Source organism: Salvelinus alpinus, chromosome 19 (assembly GCF_045679555.1).
Source record: "Salvelinus alpinus chromosome 19, SLU_Salpinus.1, whole genome shotgun sequence".
Taxonomy (NCBI): Eukaryota; Metazoa; Chordata; class Actinopteri; order Salmoniformes; family Salmonidae; genus Salvelinus; species Salvelinus alpinus.
In genome coordinates, this window is record NC_092104.1 from 52562216 (window position 1) to 52582860 (window position 20645).

At 42.4% G+C, this 20645-nt stretch overlaps 1 protein-coding gene across 6 annotated transcripts in view; it reads left to right on the forward strand.

Moving 5' to 3' along the window:
- Positions 1-20645, forward strand: part of LOC139545814 (2-oxoglutarate dehydrogenase complex component E1) — a 115638-nt gene that overhangs the window by 55987 nt on the left and 39006 nt on the right. For all 6 annotated transcript variants that reach the window (XM_071354029.1, XM_071354025.1, XM_071354028.1 and 3 more), the window contains 7 exons: positions 11282-11428; positions 11511-11601; positions 11699-11878; positions 12207-12335; positions 12492-12671; positions 13055-13207; positions 13463-13565. In XM_071354029.1, coding sequence (XP_071210130.1) covers positions 11282-11428; positions 11511-11601; positions 11699-11878; positions 12207-12335; positions 12492-12671; positions 13055-13207; positions 13463-13565 — 983 coding nt within the window. The remainder of the gene's footprint in view (positions 1-11281; positions 11429-11510; positions 11602-11698; positions 11879-12206; positions 12336-12491; positions 12672-13054; positions 13208-13462; positions 13566-20645) is intronic.

Sequence of the window (20645 nt, forward strand, 5' to 3'; positions counted from 1 at the left end):
GCTGCCTCACCTAAAGCCCATTCTTGTGGGAAGCTGCTATAGACCACCAAGTGCTAACAGTCAGTATCTGGATAATATGTGTGAAATGCTTGATAATGTATGTGATATCAACAGAGAAGTATATTTTCTGGGTGATTTTAAATATTGACTGGCTATCCTCAAGCTGCCCACTCAGGAATAAACTAACCTGTGCCAGCAACCTGGATCAGGTTGTCAGTCAACCTTCCAGGGTAGTTACAAACAGCACAGGAATTAAATCATCAACATGTATTGATCACATCTTCGCTAATGCTGCAGATATGTGCTTTCAGTTTTGCGTGAATGCTGCCATCAATCCACGGTTTCTGGTTTGGGAATGTTTTAATAGAAGCTGTGGGTACGACATCGCCGATGCACTTGCTAATAAACCCGCTCACCGAATCAGCGTATTCATCAATGCTGTTGTTCGACGCAGTGCGGAACATATCCCGGTCCACGTTATCGAAGCAATCTTGAAGCGTGTAATCCGATTGGTCAGACCAGCGTTGGACAGACCTGAGCGCGGGAGCTTCCTGTTTTAGTTTCTGTCTATAGGCTGGGAGCAACAAAATGGAATCCTGGTCAGCTTTTCCGAAAGGAGGGCGTGGGAAGGCCTTATATGCGTTGCGGAAGTTAGAATAACAATGATCTAGGGTTTTGCCAGCCCTGGTTGCGCAATCGATATGCTGATAGAATTTAGGGAGCCTTGTTTTCAGATTAGCCTTGTTAAATTCCCCAGCTACAATAAACGCAGCCTCAGGATTTATGGTTTCCAGTTTACATAGTCAAATTAAGTTATTTCAGGGCTGTCGATGTGTCTGCTTGGGGGGGAATATACACGACTGTGATTATGATCGAAGAGAATTCTCTAGGTAGATAATGTGGTCGGCATTTGATTGTGAGGAATTCTAAGTCAGGCGAACAGAAGGACTTGAGTTCCTGTATGTTGCTATGAACACACCACGTCTCATTAATCATAAGGCATACACCCCCACCCTTCTTCTTACCAGAAAGATGTTTGTTTCTGTCGGCGCGATGAGTGAAGAAACCAGGTGGCTGTACCGACTCCGATAGCGTGTCTCGAGTGAGCCATGTTTCCGTGAAACAAAGAACGCTAGTGCCCGATGAGACAAGGATATCCCTGCCAGCCAAACCCTCCCTGCCAAACCCTCCCTACCCGGACGACGCTGGGCCAATTATGCGTCTCCCCATGAGCCTCCCGGTCGCGGCCGGCTGCGGCAGAGCCTTTGCTCGAACCCAGAGTCTCTGGTGGCACAGCTAGCACTGCGATGCAGTGCCTTAGACCACTGCGCCACCCTGGAGGCATAGTGGGAGATTTTAATACGGTCTTAAATACCTCTATGGACCGGAAAGGAAATCACACTACAAACTATCACCTTCGGGCACTTAAGGAAGTCATGAATGTTATGGATATATTGGAATTAGTGAATATATGGAGACTTAAATACCCTGACCTAGTGAGATATACATGGCGGAGGCTTAATCAAGCTAGTTGTCTTGATTACTTTCTTATGCCATTCTCTCTGGCACCAAAAGTTAGTGTTGATAGGGGACAGAATGCGGTCGGATCATCACATAATTCAACATAGAAATACTACTAAAAAAAAATGTATTGAAACTTGTTAGAAATGGAGTCACGCATAATTTACCGAAATATATTTTGAAAGATGAAGTAAAGTACATTAAGAATATGTTTTCGTTTGTCTCCTCCATCTCCGCTAACTGAAGCTAATTGTATGGATTTTTTTCCTAATAATGTAAAATTAACATCTGTACAGAAAGACTCATGTGAAGGCCAAATTACAAAGTAGGAACTTCTTCATGCAATTAAAGCCTTTAAGGCTGGGAAAACTCCAGGGCTGGATGGCATACCAGTGGAAGTATACGCAACTTTTTTTGATATACTCAGAGGACCATTATTAGCATGTTTTAACCACTCCTATATAAATGGTAGATTATCAGGCATGCAACAAGAAGGTCTGATATCATTATTCCTGAGACAGGACCCAAGTGGTGTATATATAAAGATCCAGTCCATTAAAAAAATTGGAGACCTCTTACACTTCAGTGTTGTGATGCAAAAGTCCTAGCAAAATGCTTGGCGCGTAGACTTAAAGTGTTGTCAGATATTATTTATCCTAATCAAACAGGTTTTTTACATGGACGATACATTGGAGATAATATAAGACAAGTACTGGAAACAATAGAATACTATGGCTTTTGATAAAGTGGTGGCGGCAGGTAGCCTAGTGGTTAGAGCGTTGGGGCGGCAGGTAGCCTAGTGGTTAGAGCATTGGGCCAGTAACCGAAAGGTTGCAGATCGAATCCCTGAGCTGACAAGGTAAAATTCTGTTGTTCTGCCCCTGAACAAGGCAGTTAACCCACTGTTCCTTGGCCGTCATTGAAAATAAGAATTTGTTCTTAACTCACTTGACTCACTTAAATAAAGGTTAACAACAAAAAAAGTACGAATGGAGTTTATATATAAATGCCTAGAATATTTCAACTTTGGGGAATCTCTTATAAAATGGGTTAGTTATGTATAGTAACCCAAGGTATAAAATAGTAAATAATGGCTACATCTCAGAAAGTTTTAAACTATCTAGAGTAAAACTAGGTTGTCCACTATCGGCATATCTATTTATTATTGCCATTGAAATGTTAGCTGTTAAAATTAGATCAAACAATAATATTAAGGGATTAGAAATCCGTGGCTTAAAAACTAAGGTGTCATTGTACGCTGCTGATTCATGTTTTCTTTTAAAACCACAATTAGAATCTCTCCACGGCCTCATAGAGGGATCTAGATACTTTTGCTATCCTCTCTGGATTAAAACCAAATTATGATAAGTGTACTATATTACGTATTGGATCACTAGAAAAATGTGAATTTTACATTACCGTGTAGTTTACCAAATCAATTGTTTGACGGAGATGTGGACATACAAATCCCAAAAGAAAGAAATTATCTCACTCCAATACATTTTCAAAAAGTTAGCAAAAATAGATAAGACCTTGCTACCATGGAAAGGAAAATACCTGTCTATTTTTGGAAAAATCACCCTGATTTAACTCTTTAGTCATATCACAGTTGACCTATTTGCTTATGGTTTTGCCTATACCTAGTAACCTGCTTTTTAAATTATATGAGCAAAAAATATTATATTTTATTTGGAATGGCAAGCCAGACAAACTTAAAAGGGCCTATTTATATAACGAATATGAATTTGGAGGGCAGAAATTGAATATTAAAGCATTAGAACTCTCATTAAAGGCATCAGTCATACAAAAGTTATACATAAATCCAAACTGTTTCTCTAGTAAATTGGTAAGAATGTCTCATCCTATATTCAATAATGGCCTTTTTCCCTTTGTTCATATTATACCTGCTCACTTTCGGTTGTTTGAAAAGGAAATAATCTCCAATATTGTTATTTTTTTAAACAAGCCTTAGAAAGTTGGTTGCAATTTCAGTTTAATCCACCTGAACAGACAGAACAAATGATACAACAAATATTGTGATTAAACTCAAATATACTAATAGATTTTTTTTTAAACATATTTTTGAATACATTTTTAAAATAGGTATAATTTTAGTGAATGGTATCATGAATAGGACTGGTGGAGTTACAGTGGGTCAAAAAAGTATTTAGTCAGCCACCAATTGTGCAAGTTCTCCCACTTAAAAAGATGAGAGAGGCCTGTAATTTTCATCATAGGTACACTTCAACTATGACAGACAAAATGAGAAAAAAAATCCAGAAAATCACATTGTAGGATTTTTAATGAATTTATTTGCAAATTATGGTGGAAAATAAGTATTTGGTCAATAACAAAAGTTTATCTCAATACTGTCGAGATGTTGTTGGCAATGACAGAGGTCAAACGTTTTCTGTAAGTCTTCACAAGGTTTTCACACACTGTTGCTGGTATTTTGGCTCATTCCTCCATGCAGATCTCCTCTAGAGCAGTGATGTTTTGGGGCTGTTGCTGGGCAACACGGACTTTCAACTCCCTCCAAAGATTTTCTATGGGGTTGAGATCTGGAGACTGGCTAGGCCACTCCAGGACCTTGAGATGCTTCTTACGAAGCCACTCCTTCGTTGCCCGGGCGGTGTGTTTCGGGTCGTTGTCATGCTGGAAGACCCAGCCACGACCCATCTTCAATGCTCTTACTGAGGGAAGGAGGTTGTTGGCCAAGATCTCGCGATACATGGCCCCATCTATCCTCCCCTCAATACGGTGCAGTCGTCCTGTCCCCTTTGCAGAAAAGCATCCCCAAAGAATGATGTTTCCACCTCCATGCTTCACGGTTGGGATGGTGTTCTTGGGGTTGTACTCATCCTTCTTCTTCTTCTAAACACGGCGAGTGGAGTTTAGACCAAAAAGCTCTATTTTTGTCTCATCAGACCACATGACCTTCTCCCATTCCTCCTATGGATCATCCAGATGGTCATTGGCAAACTTCAGACGGGCCTGGACATGCGCTGGCTTGAGCAGGGGGACCTTGCGTGCACTGCAGGATTTTAATCCATGACGGCGTAGTGTGTTACTAATGGTTTTCTTTGAGACTGTGGTCCCAGCTCTCTTCAGGTCATTGACCAGGTCCTGCCGTGTAGTTCTGGGCTGATCCCTCACCTTCCTCATGATCATTGATGCCTCACGAGGTGAGATCTTGCATGGAGCCCCAGACCGAGGGTGATTGACCGTCATCTTGAACTCCTTCCATTTTCTAATAATTGCGCCAACAGTTGTTGCCTTCTCACCAAGCTGCTTGCCTATTGTCCTGTAGCCCATACCAGCCTTGTGCAGGTCTACAATTTTACCCCTGATGTCCTTACACAGCTCTCTGGTCTTGGCCATTGTGGAGAGGTTGGAGTCTGTTTGATTGAGTGTGTAGACAGGTGTCTTTTATACAGGTAACGAGTTCAAACAGGTGCAGTTAATACAGGTAATGAGTGGAGAACAGGAGGGCTTCTTAAAGAAAAACTAACAGGTCTGCGAGAGCCGGAGTTCTTACTGGTTGGTACGTGATCAAATACTTATGTCATGCAATAAAATGCAAATTAATTACTTAAAAATCATACAATGTGATTTTCTGGATTTTTGTTTTAGATTCCTTCTCTCACAGTTGAAGTGTACCTATGATAAAAATTACAGACCTCTACATGCTTTGTAAGTAGGAAAACCTGCAAAATCGGCAGTGTATCAAATATTTGTTCTCCCCACTGTATATCTAAAAATGATCATATACACCTGAATGTTCAACCCCCTAAGGTCAATTGATGCTCCCTAGCGTCACACAGGGATGTCATTATGTTTATGCTAGAGACTTGCCGTTTCTTGTGGTGGCTGCAGCTCAATCCCCTCTTTCCGCCAATATAAAGCTTGTTCCTATTCCATAACATGGGGCTTGTGAAAGTATTATTTTTTTCTCTCTTTTTTATTTTAATTTTTTTTACAAATTAAGATCCGGACAAGAAAATCTCTAAAATCCGAATCATTTGAGGTACAAACTAATATGTCACCAATATCGATAGGGGAGACTCTCACGAAGGTGTCGGTTGTTTTGCTCTATGATACACACAAGTTTCAGGAGAGTCGTCTGAAGGTATTTGTAGTTGTATTTATTAGGGATCCCCATTAGCTACTGCCAAGGTAGCAGCTACTCTTCTTGGGGTTGAAACATATTAAAGCAAAAGATTAAACAGTACATCATATAACATTATTACACCACTACATATCTACAATACAAAATGTTTAGTATCACCATACAACAATATCACAATGTGTGCGTATGCATGTGTCTGTACCGTTGTCTGTCTCTTCAGTCCCTGTTGTTCCATAAGGTGTATTTTTACCTGTTTAAAAAAAATCTGACTCTACTTCTTGCATCAGTTACCTGATGTGGAATATACAGTTGAAGTCGGAAGTTTACATACACCTGAGCCAAATACATTAAACTCAGTTTTTCACAATTCCTGACATTTAACCCTAGTAAAAATTCCCTGTCTTAGGTCAGTTAAGATCACCACTTTGTTTTAAGAATGTGAAATGTCAGAATAATACTAGAGAAGGATTTCTTTCAGCTTTGATTTCTTTCATCACATTCCCAGTGGGTCAGAAGTTTACATGCACTTAATTAGTATTTGGTAGCATTGCCTTTAAATGGTTTAACTTGGGTCAAACGTTTCAGGTAGCTTTCCACAAGCTTCCCACAATAAGTTGGGTGAATTTTGGCCCATTCCTCCTGACAGAGCTGGTGTAACTGAGTCAGGTTTGTAGGCCTCCTTGCTCACACATGCTTTTTCAGTTCTGCCTACACAATTTTCTATAGGATTGAGGTCAGGGCTTTGTGATGGCCACTCCAATACTTTGACTTTGTCCTTAAGCCATGTTGATACAACTTTGGAAGTGTGCTTGGGGTCATTGTCCATTTGGAAGACCCATTTGCGACCAAGCTTTAACTTCCTGACTGATGTCTTGAGATGTTGCTTCAATATATGCACGTAATTTTCCTCGCTCATGATGCCATCTATTTTGTGAAGTGCACAAAATAGTGTCCCTCCTGCAGCAAAGCACCCCCACAACATGATGCTGCCACTCCTGTGCTTCACGGTTGGAATGGTGTTCTTCGGCTTGCAAGCCTCCCCCTTTTACCTCCAAACATAACGATGGTCTTTATGGCAATTATGGCCAATTTTGTTTCATCAGACCAGAGGCCATTTCTCCAAAAAGTACAATCTTTGTCCCCATGTGCAGTTGCAAACCGTAGTCTGTCTTTTTTATGGCGGTTTTGGAGCAGTGGCTTCTTCCTTGCTGAGCGGCCTTTCAGGTTATGTTGATATAGGACTCGTTTTACTGTGGATATAGATACCTTTGTTCCGGTTTCCTCCAACATCTTCACAAGGTCCTTTGCTGTTGTTCTGGGAATGATTTGCACTTTTCGCACCAAAGTATGTTCATCTCTAGGAGACAGAACACGTCTCCTTCCTGAGCGGTATGACGGCTGACCCACTGGAATTGTGATAGTGAAATAATCTGTCCGTAAACAATTGTTGGAAAAATTACTTGGGTCATGCGCAAAGTAGATGTCATAACCAACTTGCAAAAACTACAGTTTGTTAACAAGAAATTTGTGGAGTGGTTGAAAAACGAGTTTTGATGACTTCAACTTAAGTGTATGTAAACTTCCGACTTCAACTGTAGTTCCATGTAGTCATGGCTCTTTGTACTACTGTGTGCCTCCCATAGTCTGTTTTGGACTTGTGGACTGTGAAGAGACCTCTGGTGGCATGTCTTGTGGGGTATGCATGCGTGTACAAGCTGTGTGCTCGTATTGTCAACAGACAGCTCGGTACATTCAGCTTGTCAACACCTCTTTCAAAAACAAGTAGTGATGAAGTCAATCTCTCTTCCACTTTGAGCCGAGAGATTGACATGCATGTCATTGTTAGCGCTCCGTGTACTTTTAAGGGCCAGCCTTGCTGCCCTGTTCTGAGCCAACTGCACTTTTCCCTAGTCTGTCTCTGTGGCACTCAACCACAACGACTGAACAGTAGTCTAGGTGCGACAAAACTAGGGCCTGTAGGACCTTCCTTGTTGATAGTGTTGTTAAGAAGGCAGAGCGGCGCTTTATTATGGACAGACATCCCCCCCATCTTAGCTATTGTTGTATCAATATGTTTTTTACCCTGACAGTTTACAATCCAGGGTTACTCCAAGCAGTTTAGTCACCTCAACTTGATACATTTCCACATGATTCATTACGAGATGTAGTTGAGGTTTAGTGAATGATTTGTCCCAAATACAATGCATTTAGTTTTGTTAATATTTAGGACTATCTTATTCCTTGCTACCCATTCCGAAACTAACTGCACCTCTTCGACACTGACTTTACGGAATTCAAAAGTACAATTCTTGTCTTTCATCATTTAGATTACTTGTGATTTAACCTCTAATTCCTCCCAAACCCGGATCCGGGAGCACCCCCCACAGTAAAAAAGCTGACTAGCATAGCCTAGCATAGCGTCACAAGTAAATACTAGCATCTAAATATCATTAAATCACAAGTCCAAGACACCAGATGAAAGATACACATCTTGTGAATCCAGCCATCATTTCTGATTTTTAAAATGTTTTACAGGGAAGACACAATATGTAAATCTATTAGCTAACCACGTTAGCAAAAGACACCACTTTTTTTTACTCCACCAGTTTTTTACTCCATCAGTAGCCATCACTAATTCGACCAAATAAAGATATAAATAGCCACTAACCAAGAAACAACTTCATAAGATGACAGTCTGATAACATATTTATTGTATAGCATATGTTTTTTTAGAAAAATGTGCATATTTCAGGTATAAATCACAGTTCTACATTGCAGCTGCAATCTGAAATAGTGCCGAAGCTGCCAGAATAATTACAGAGACCAACGTCAAATATCTAATTACTCATCTTAAAACATTTCTGAAAAATACACAGCGTACAGCAAATGAAAGCCCAACATCTTGTGAATCCAGCCAATATGTCAGATTTTTTAAGTGTTTTACAGCGAAAACACAATATAGCATTATATTAGCTTAGCACAATAGCCAGAAACACAAGCAATTTACCAGCAGCACAGGTTAGCGATCGTAACAATACAGCAAAAGATATATAATTTTTGACTAACCTTGATATACTTCGTCAGATGACAGTCCTGTAACATCATATTACACAATGCATATAGGTTTTGTTCGAAAATGTGCATATTTAGCAGCACAAATCGTGGCTATACAATGTGATCAGTGGCAACAGGTCATGCATTCTGGCCGGCGCCATCTTGGAAAGGCACCTAAGTTTACGATTATTTATCGATTAGATTGACTAAAAAATACAGGTTGGACAGCAAATGAAAGATGCATTAGTTATTAATGCAACCGCTGAGTTAGATTTTTAAAATTAACGTTACTAGACATACAGTGTGCGTTACAGCCAGACTAGTGCCGCAATAATGGCGGACAAATGCGTTTACATTTTTCCACATAAATACGGAATAACATCATAAATAGCTCTTACTTTTGGACGAGCTTCCATCAGAATCTTGGGCAAGGTGTCCTTTGTCCAAAAGAATCGTTGCTTGGTTGTAAAACGTCGTCTTCAACTTCGGAATTAGCAGCTAACAATAGCTATGTGGCCACAACATGCCCAAATCCCCAAAACGCAATACTAAGGAAATTCCGAAAATAGCAATATACTCGCATAAACTGATATAACTCGGTTTAAAATAACTTCGTTATGATGTTTCTAACACCTATATCGAATTAAATTACAGACGGATATAGCTAAGGCCGATAACTGAGCGTTTCAAAATGCCATCTTGAGGTCTTGCTTTGCGCAATGACGAACGACGAAAAGAGAGCTCACTTCGTTCCTTGGCCTTTTATAAGCTCTGAGAACTACGTAGACACTCCATTCCACTTCTCATTGGTTACTGACATCCAGGGGAAGGCGGGTACAGTTCATGTCGACCCATAGGATACATACAGAGCTTTAAACTGATCTGAGAACAGAGCCTCGTTTTCAGACCTTCGCAGTTCCTGTCATGGATTTCGCTGCAGAAAGAGTTCTGGTTCACCCACAGACATAATTCAAACGGTTTTAGAAACTAGAGATTGTTTTCTATCCAATAGTAATAATAATATGCATATTGTACGAGCAAGAATTGAGTATGAGGCAGTTTAATTTGGAGATGATATTTTCCAAAGTGGAAACAGCACCCCCTAGATTGAGAAAAGGTTAATGATATTTAGATGCTAGTATTTACTTGTGACGCTATGCTAGGCTATGCTAGTCAGCTTTTTTACTGTGGGGGGTGCTCCCGGATCCGGGATGCGTAGCAAGTAGAAGTTAACACAAATACTTGTTTGAGATACCTAAAATGTAAAATGATCCATGGTATGAACATCTTAAAACAATTCCATATGTTACAATCCCCCCCCCCCCCCCCCCACGGCATAGACTTTTAGAGGTTTAATAGGCTATATTTGGTTATTATGATATATATATATAAAAAAAAACAGTAATATAATTTAGCAATGCAAGTCATTACTGAATTCCTTAGAATTGCATTTGATTAATTGTATTCATTTTATCTCTAAAGTAAGTCATTTTGAGAATAGGACGCTGCCTCTTTAAGACAAACGTTCTTAAAGAGATATCGACTTGCTGGTTTTTTATTTTTTGTAGCCTTCTTTTTGCAGACTGTCAACAGCATATTGCTAGTATGTCCGCTATTGAAGGTTTACTTTTGTAAATCACTTTCCTTAAGTAAATAAGTTCAGTGAGCAGATTGATGGGTGCTTCTTTTTGCTCTGGACAGCTTGTGTATGATGTGTAGACTTATGTAGCCTACTGATCGGGAAAGTTGTGACTTTCGGGAGCATGGTGGTGATTGAATGAACGGCCAATCATATTGCTCAAACACAAATAGCATGACTTTTCCGCGTGTGGTCTTCAATTGTTTTTAATGGTAGACTGCGACAGAGCAGGTAAGTGTTGAACTGGAACGCCAAAATTACAGATTCGGGAGCGCTAACACACCTACCTATGCTGATACTCTTAAAACAGTGCAAAGTGTTTAACAAAGTGGTGGGAGGGTTTTTCCCGATTTTTGCATTAAGAAATGTGGTGCATTGTCTGCTTATCAGAATGCATGGCGTTCTCCGTTTTTGAACTCACAAGTTGAATGCACCTCCAGAGGAATATTTATTTCTCGCATGGAGCGCGCAACGTCAAGCTGACTAGGTTAACTATTCTACAATGGGGTTGTCTGATTCTGTTGTTCATTACTCGTTTTGTTGTCAGAAGCCCTATGTCTCTCCCAGTCTTCTCTTGCTCTCTTTGGTTCTTACAAGTGGCTTGCTCTGTTTCAGCTGATGCAACATTGCATGCGCAAGAGCAAGTAACACAGCCTACTATTGCCTCCTTGAGAAAATTCAGACAAATTACTAGACAGACATGATCCGCTCAGTCAGTATACGACTCGAGACTTAATTGATAGAAGTGCCGAAAGTAACACAAATTCTACTACTGAACCATTATTAATGTTCTAGTATCGAAAAAGTTCAGAAGTTTCGGTATACCGTGCAACACTACATTGTGCCAATCCTACACACTAATATCAAAGGAGATTTCTGGAGTCCTTCTCTCCAAAGGGATATGGCTGTGTGCTGACGTCGTATGCTGTGTACCGCAGGTTCGAGGAGTTTCTCCAGAGGAAGTGGTCATCAGAGAAGCGGTTCGGCCTGGAGGGCTGCGAGTCTCTGATCCCCGCCCTCAAGACCATCATTGACAAGTCCAGCGAGAAGGGTGTGGAGAACATTGTCATGGGCATGCCACACAGGTAGGTAACAACAGGAACGCTTGAGTTTCTGCTAAGGGGTTTCACTGTCTGCCTTATCTGACAAGTGCTCCTCGTTTTTTAGGGGTCGTCTGAACGTCCTGGCCAACGTCATCCGCAAGGAGCTGGAGCAAATCTTCTGCCAGTTTGACTCCAAGCTGGAGGCTGCTGATGAGGCGAGTCCCATCTAGCCCACCCACTGCATGGGAATTCTCGATTCTGTAATCAATCCAATACAACTGCTTTCAGTGGGATATGGCTGTGTTCTTTCAGGGCTCTGGAGACGTAAAGTACCACCTGGGAATGTACCACAGGAGGATCAACCGTGTGACGGACCGCAACATCACCCTGTCCCTCATGGCTAACCCCTCCCACCTAGAGGCCGTGGACCCCGTGGTGCAGGGCAAGACCAAGGCCGAGCAATTCTACTGTGGAGACACAGAGGGACACAAGGTACCAACCCACTGACTGACACAGCTGGTTTAAAATGCAGTTTGAATAGCGATATATGCATTTTCTCAAAGTGTTGGAAGTCCTTGTAAAGATCATTGTCCTTTTTTGTTCTGTAAAAAATGCACCCTTAAGGTTCAATCCCGGGTTTCGGCAGCAACAAAAAGAAATGCACCTTTTTCTACCCTTCACATACACACTGATATGTAACGGATGAGTGAAACTATGTTTTTCACCATATCGGTTTCACCAATCTGACTTTATCTGTTGCGTTATTACCTTAAATATTGGGTTGTAAATGGTTTTTGAATTTGGATTGTTTGTGTTCCAGGTGATGTCTATCCTGATGCACGGTGATGCTGCCTTCGCCGGCCAGGGCGTCGTGTACGAGACCTTCCATCTCAGCGACCTGCCCTCTTATTCCACTCACGGCACGGTGCACGTGGTTGTCAACAACCAGGTGCAGACACACACTCACACCAAGCTAACCACAGACCACACCTGGTCTGGAGAAGATAGAAATAGACTTTGTTCCACGTGGGTTACAGCCATGCCAGGAAACCATTAGTGGTGTGGATGGATGGCATGCTAACCATATTAACCTGTCTACCCCTAGATTGGCTTCACCACTGACCCCCGTATGGCGCGTTCCTCTCCGTACCCCACTGACGTGGCCAGGGTGGTCAATGCTCCCATCTTCCATGTCAACGCTGACGACCCTGAGGCTGTGGTGTACGTGTGCAACGTGGCGGCCGAGTGGAGAGCCACCTTCCACAAGGACGTGGTGGTGGACCTGGTGAGTAAGAGTTCCCCACTCCCTGGAAATTATAATTAAGTTCAACTCACTGTGGTTATAGGATAGGATGAACTTTAATGTCCCCAAGGGGACATTCGACACACATTTGTCTTTGACACACAGTACTGCAATATACAAATTAAACATAATACACTAAACATAATACATACATAGCACATTACTCATGTCATACACATAGTACACACACATTACACCATAGAGGTTAGGGGAAATAAATAGGGAAATCTGTCTAATTACTCACGTATGCAGGAGTACCAGTGTAACCCCCACCTTATGACCCATGTCCACCGCAGTCATCATTATCACTGTGTGTGCGGTTTTGTGTTTATCAAGCAGCAGCAGTAATGTTTTTGTGTCGGCAGGTGTGCTACCGGCGATTGGGCCACAATGAGATGGACGAGCCCATGTTTACCCAGCCCCTGATGTACAAGCAGATCAAGAAGCAGAAGGGAGTGATGCAGAAGTATGGCGAGAAGCTAATCGCCGAGGGCGCCGTCTCGAGACAGGAGTACGAGGTCAGGGCTTGACCGCTCTGACCCGATCTCACACACACACACACACACACACACACACACACACACACACACACACACACACACACACACACACACACACACACACACACACACACACACACACACACACACACACACACACACACACACACACACACACACACACACACACACACACACACACTACATAGAACAGAGTCTTGTGGTGACCATCTATCTCCATGTCTGCCCCCACCCTCATCTCCCTCTCTACAGGAGGAGATAGCCAAGTATGATAAGATCTGTGAGGAGGCACATGTTCGCTCCAAGGATGAGAAGATCCTCCACATCAAGCACTGGCTGGACTCTCCCTGGCCTGGTGAGTGTGCTAACTGCTCAGACACATACTAGGGGTGTGAACGTTTAAACTAAATTGAGATCGTTAAAGAAAAAATCCTTAACCGAAAAACTGATATAAAGCACTCCGCTCGTCATTGTCATTAACAGTTGAAAAATGGCAGAGAAAAGCAAGAAACGGCAGCAAAGTCCTGTATGGCAATACTTTGAAAGTTAAATGAGACGATGGTGAAATGCAAACTTAGCGAGGTGTAATGGTAGTACAGGCGCAATGCTTAACCATCTGAAAGGGACACACAATGACAACCAAACCGTTACTGGCAGCAGCGCAGGCCCCACAACAACAGACATTAGACGGCTTCACACAAAAGAAGTGCGATAAGGGACCGTGAGGAAATCACTGCGCTGTTTATAGAAGTGATTGTAGTTGATATTCAGCCATTGTCAATAGTTTAGAATGCCTTGATGGGTGTATCTAGAAGCAGACTACAATATGCCATGTCAATAGAACGTAATGGCCCGGGAGGACATTTTTTACAATGATTACTCTACAATTACAAAATAAATCTTGCCAGCTTATAGTCCTAAAAAACAGAAATGAGTTAGCAATGGCTTGTTGGTCTAAGCCTTTGGGGAAATGAAAGGGAATTTTGTAGGGTTTTTAGATAAACTCTGAAAATAAGGTCTGAGGTTAACCCCCTAGAGTCGATGTCCACTCCCCTGCAGAAATAGAATTATAATAATAAAAAAATCCCCTTAAAAATCTATCAGTTTAAGCAAGATATATCCGTTTTTGGATTATGCTTCTCAATCCACCGCATAGGCCTATGTAACACTTCCTAATCTGCGGTGAAAGGTGACCGAGCTAGAGCAGTGTTTGTCAGACCATGAGACATCCCGAAAATTGGTCTTCTCACAAAATCGGCTCTAGCGTCTGAATGGTTTGGCCTACAAACTATTTTGACCCTTCTATGGAAAGATGAGACTAGGACTCTGAGTAACACGATGGTGTTCACCGTTTTGCTCTACGACCCCCAAAAGCGTCTTGGGACTCGTTTGAAGTTGGCACAGTCGATTTGACATCTTCTGTCTGTAGTGTCCGATCAGTTTGCTCTAGGATGCCCACAGGCCTCACAAGACTCGTCTGAAGGTCCCCCTGTACCAGTTGCAAAAATAAATGGAAGTAATATGGGGGACTGTTTAGTGACAAAAAAGAGTCGAAAGCCTTGGCCAGGTCGATGAAGACGGCTGCAGAGTACTGTCTTTTATCGATGGCGGGTTATGATATCGTTTAGGACCTTGAGCGTGGCTGAGGTGCACCCATGACCAGCTCAGAAACCGGATTGCACAGCGGAGAAGGTACGGTGGGATTCGAAATGGTCGGTGATCTGTTTGTTAACTTGGCTTTCGAAAATGTTAGAAAGGCAGGGCAGGATGTATACAGGTCTGTAACAGTTTGGGTCTAGAGTGTCACCCCCTTTGAAGAGGGGGATGACCGCGGCAGCTTTCCAATCTTTAGGGATCTCGGCCGATATGAAAGAGAGGTTGAATAATTTTAGAAAGAGAGGGTCCAGATTGTCTAACCCAGCTGATTTGTACGGGTCCAGGTTTTGCAGCTCTTTCAGAACATCTGCGATCTGGATTTGGGTGAAGGAGAAGCTTGGGAGGCTCGGAAAAAGTAGCTGCGGATGGTGCAGAGCTGTTGGCCGGGGTTGGGGTAGCCAGGAGGAAAGCATGGCCAGCCGTAGAGAAGGCCTCCTCTGCCCGTCTGAACTGTGGGGCAAGATCATGGGCAGGCTCATGCAGAATGCAAGACCTCTGCAATCCGCCCTGGCATGCTTTCAATTAACTTCTGGGCCACATCCTGACTGATGGCAGGCCATTCTTGCATAACCAATGCTTGGAGTTTGTCAGAATTTGTGGGTTTTTGTTTGTCCACCCGCCTCTTGAGGATTGACCACAAGTTCTCAATGGGATTAAGGTCTGGAGTTTCCTGGCCATGGACCCAAAATATTGATCTTTTGTTCCCCGAGCCACTTAGTTATCACTTTTGTCTTATGGCAAGGTGCTCCATCGTGCTGGAAAAGGCATTGTTCGTCACCAAACTATTCCTGGATGGTTGGGAGAAGTTGCTCTCGGAGGATGTGTTGGTACCATTCTTTATTCATGGCTGTGTTCTTAGGCAAAATTGTGAGTGAGCCCACTCCCTTGGCTGAGAAGCAACAACCACACATGAATGGTCTCAGGATGCTTTACTGTTGGCATGACACAAGACTGATGGTAGCGCTCACCTTGTCTTCTCCGGACAAGCTTTTTTCCGGCTGCCCCAAACAATCGGAAAGGGGATTCATCAGAGAAAATTACTTTACCCCAGTCCTCAGCAGTCCAATCCCTGTACCTTTTGCAGAATATCAGTCTGTCCCTGATGTTTTTCCTGGAGAGAAGTGGCTTCTTTGCAGCCCTTCTTGACACCAGGCCGTCCTCCAAAAGTCTTCTGCCTGCTGCCATTCCTGAGCAAGCTCTGTACTGGTGGTGCCCCGATCCCGCAGCTGAATCAACTTTAGGAGATTGTCCTGGCGCTTGCTGGACTTTCTTGGGTGCCCTGAAGCCTTCTTCACAACAATTGAACCGCTCTCCTTGAAGTTCTTGATGATCCGATAAATGGTTGATTTAGGTGCAATCTTACTGGCAGCAATATCCTTGCCTGTGAAGCCCTTTTTGTGCAAAGCAATGATGACGGCACGTGTTTCCTTGCAGGTAACCATAGTTGACAGAGGAAGAACAATGATTCCAAGCACCACCCTCCTTTTGAAGCTTCCAGTCTGTTATTCGAACTCAATCAGCATGACAGAGTGATCTCCAGCCATGTCCTCGTCAACACTCACACCTGTGTTAACGAGAGAATCACTGATTCTCAGCTTTTGTGGCAGGGCTGAAATGCAGTGGAATTTTTGGGGGGGGGATTCAGTTCATTTGCATGGCAAAGAGGGACTTTGCAATTAATTGCAATTCATGTGATCACTCTTCATAACATTCTGGAGTATTTGCAAATTGGCATCATACAAAATGGGGCAGCAGACTTTGTGAAAATGTATATTTGTCATTCTCAAAACTTTTGGCCACGACTGGACACCTGCTCGACGAAAATCTCATTCCATAATCATAGGCATAAATATGGAGTCGCTCCCCCCTTTGCTGCTATAACAGCCTCCAGGCTTCTGGGAAGGCTTTCCACTAGATGTTGGAACATTGCTATGGGGAGTTGCTTCCATTCAGCCACAAGCTTTAGTGAGGGCGTGCACTCGCTTTGTGCAAGGGGGCATTGTCATGCTGAAACTGGAATGGGCCTTCCCCAAACTGTTTTCATAAAGTCGGAAGCACAGAATCGTCTAGAATGTCATTGTACAGTGTGCTGTAGCATTAAGATTTCCCTTCACTGGAACTAAGGGGCCTAGCCCAAACCATGAAAAACAGCCCCAGACCATTATTCCTCCACCTAACTTTACAGTTGGCACTATGCATTGGTGCAGGTAGTGTTCTCCTGGCATCCGCAAACCCAGATTCGTCCGTCGGACTGCCTAATGGTGAAGCGTGATTCATCACTCCAGAGAACGCGTTTCCTCTTTTCCAGAGTGCAATGGCGGTGAGCTTTACACCATTTCATCCGACGCTTGGCATTGAGCATGGTGATCTTAGGCTTGTGTGCGGCTGCTTGGCCATGGAAACCCATTTCATGAAGTTCGGGACCAACAGCTCGAACCAGGGACTGTAGTGAAGCCTCTTGAGATGCAGTGCCTTAGACCGCTGTGCCACTCGAGAGCCCATGTCAAGTGGTTATTATCACTGTACACTGTCACAGAGGGGAGCATAAAAGAGGTCATCTCGGAACCGCTCTGTCACTGCCCATTTGCGTGCCCAGAATTCCACTTTCCCCGAGTGAAGGTGATAGTTTGTCTCTGCTTGTGTCAGTGTGCGGGAGCCATATCCAATGACTCTGTTTGCCACTTTGTTCTTGGTATAACACACCTCCCAATCCTTCTTCGGAGGCATCAACGTGCAAATAAAAGGGTTCATGAAATCTGGGTAATCAAGCACAGTTGGATTAATCAACACACTCATGAAATGTTCTAATGCTCTCTGGTGCGCATCCTCCCAAATAACTTTTGGTGAGGCGGAGCCTGTCCCGACTGTATAGCTATCTTGGTCCTTCGCTTCCCGGATGCTGAGGTCTCTGACTTCACTGCTAGTAAATCAGAGACATTTTGCATGTTGTGTGAAGTTCTATACATAACCCCTGTAGTACCCTATAAAGCCCAGTAGTTTCCTCAGCTCTCTCACGTTTGTTGGAGGCCTGTTTACCAAATTCTTGCACTGCTACAATTTCTTTAATATCCATTCTGTAACCCTCAGCAGAAATTATTTTTTCCTAAATAACGGACCTCATTCCGCCCTAAGTTTAATACCCCATTTATTTTGCTGCCTGAGTACCTGACGGACATCTTCCACATGTTGTTCAAATGACTGACGACAAATAATAAGCACATCCAAATATGGTATACAGATGTCATCTTTGGCAAAAATGATTGATTCCTTTCTGAGCATCTGTTTGATTAAAGCCTGTTCTTGGTTCAAGTGCTGTATAGCTACAGGTGGGTCCCACCACTCTGTGACCGGTGTCAGGGCCAGGCTCCGGTGGGCATCTCATGTGTGCACAGAAATTGGGTGACACGCTACCGCTCTTTGTAACGTCCCTGTCACTGTTTGTCTAAGGTAATGTCATGTGTGGTAGTATTCACTACTGCAATGTTTCGAGATGGGCGTTTTGATGTTTTCACTACCTGACTTTGTAGGTCCAGGCCCCAGATCACTCTTATGTGTGGTTCAAAGAACACCATTTCATCATTGAAGGAGGCCTCTTTTGAGATACAGGGACGAATCCATTTTGTTTGTCAACCTGGAATGACAAAGTCACGTTTGCCTGCTGTAAGCAAGCATTCCTCCATGTGCTGAAGCAGATTGTGTAGATTATTTGCCTTGCCGTTTCCTAGTTTAAGTGCATTTCTTATCGTCTTTACTGTATACATCAGCTCTGAGGGCTCATTGTTACTTTTAGTTTTTACTATTTCTTCAATTGCATTAAACCCAATGATTGGTTTCTCCAGTCTTTCATTTGTGACTAATAGAAGAATCATCAATTATTTTCCTGCAATGGCATCAGCTTTGGGATCAAGCAAACTAAAACAAATGTCCATCACACCCAGAAAGGGAATTTCAGTGCCATTGAATGCCATCAGATTTCTGCCAGTGGTCTAAATTGTGTTTCTTTGAGTGATGGATACCTGAGCCCTTGCTGTTTCCAATGATCCTGTTTGCACACTTTGGAACAATCAGCAGCTTAATAACCTTTACTTAATACCCATCCCGGATCCGGGATCCTCCTCATCAAAAAAGCTGACTAGCATAGCCTAGCCTAACGGGACAGGGATATCATATAATATAATTTTCATGAAATCACAAGTCCAATACAGCAAATGAAAGATAAACATCTTGTGAATCCAGCCATCATTTCCGATTTTTAAAATGCTTTACAGCGAAAACACAATATGTATTTCTATTAGCTAACTACAATAGCCAAACACACAACCGCATATTTTCACCATGTTTCCACTGCATAGGTAGCTTTCACAAAACCGACAAAATAGAGATAAAATTAGTCACTAACCAAGAAACAACTTCATCAGATGACAGTCTTATAACATGTTATACAATACATTTATGTTTTGTTCGAAAATGTGCATATTTGAGGTATAAATCATAGTTTTACATTGCAGCCACAATCACAAATAGCACCAAAGCAGCCAGAATAATTACAGAGAGCAACGTGAAATACATAAATACTCATCATAAAACATTTATGAAAAATACATAGTGTACAGCAAATGAAAGATAAACATCTTGTGAATCCAGCCAATATTTCCGATTTTTTAAGTGTTTTACAGCGAAAACACAATATATATTTCTATTGGCTCACTACAGTAGCCAAACACACAATGCAATTTACTCCCCGCAAAAAATAGCTTGCACAAAACCGACAAAATAGAGATAGAATTAATCACTAACCTTGAACAAATTCATCAGATGACAGTCTTATAACATCATGTTATACAATACAATTATGTTTTGTTTGAAAATGTGCATATTTAGAGCTACAAATCCTGATTATACATTGTGAATACGTAGCATCGATTCACCAGAATCTCCGGAGATATTTTGGACACTCACCTAATCTGACCAAAGAACTCATCATAAACTTTACATAAAAATACTTGTTGTATGGCAAATGAAAGATACACTGGTTCTTAATGCAACCGCTGTGTTAGATTTAAAAAAATAACTTTACCATAACATACAGCATGCGTTATTGCGAGATAGCGCTCACCAAAACGGCGGAGAATAGGACTCAACATTTTACACAGAAATACGAAATAACATCATATGTTATACAGAATGTTGTACAAGGAGTCCTTGGTCCAGAATAAATTGTTGTTTGGTTTTAGAATGTCCATTTCTTCTGTCGAATTCGCGCCACAATGCTAGCCAAGGTTGCTAACATTCCCATCCTCTCTTGACGCTTGACTCTTGACTCTTGACTCCCTTTGCACTGCAGCCGCTGCAACCCTGGATGGAACTAGATGTATCTGAGGTCACTCCCCGCTCCAGGGTTGTGAACCCCAGGCATTTCCTGATGGGTGTGCGTTGCCCCTGATTCTACATCCTACTGCCCAATGGCTATCACTGCCACATTTGTAGCAATGTTGACCAGTCTCATAACTTTTGCATTTTATTTTCTCTCTGTTGGTTGTATTTGGTTTTCTGTTGGAGCAATTCCTAACTAAACTGTCCCACTGGCCCTGCACTGACTGTACTAATGATGCTACCTGACAGGTCAGTTCTTTGATTGCTTCATTGCTCGCAAACATTTTAACCGGGAGACGATTGTATTTCTTTCGTTTTCGGACTGTGGTCTGTGGGGGCTCGACCTGTGCACATTCCTCTCCACTATGTCTGTTATCATCACTCTGTACTGCGTTCACTCATGTGA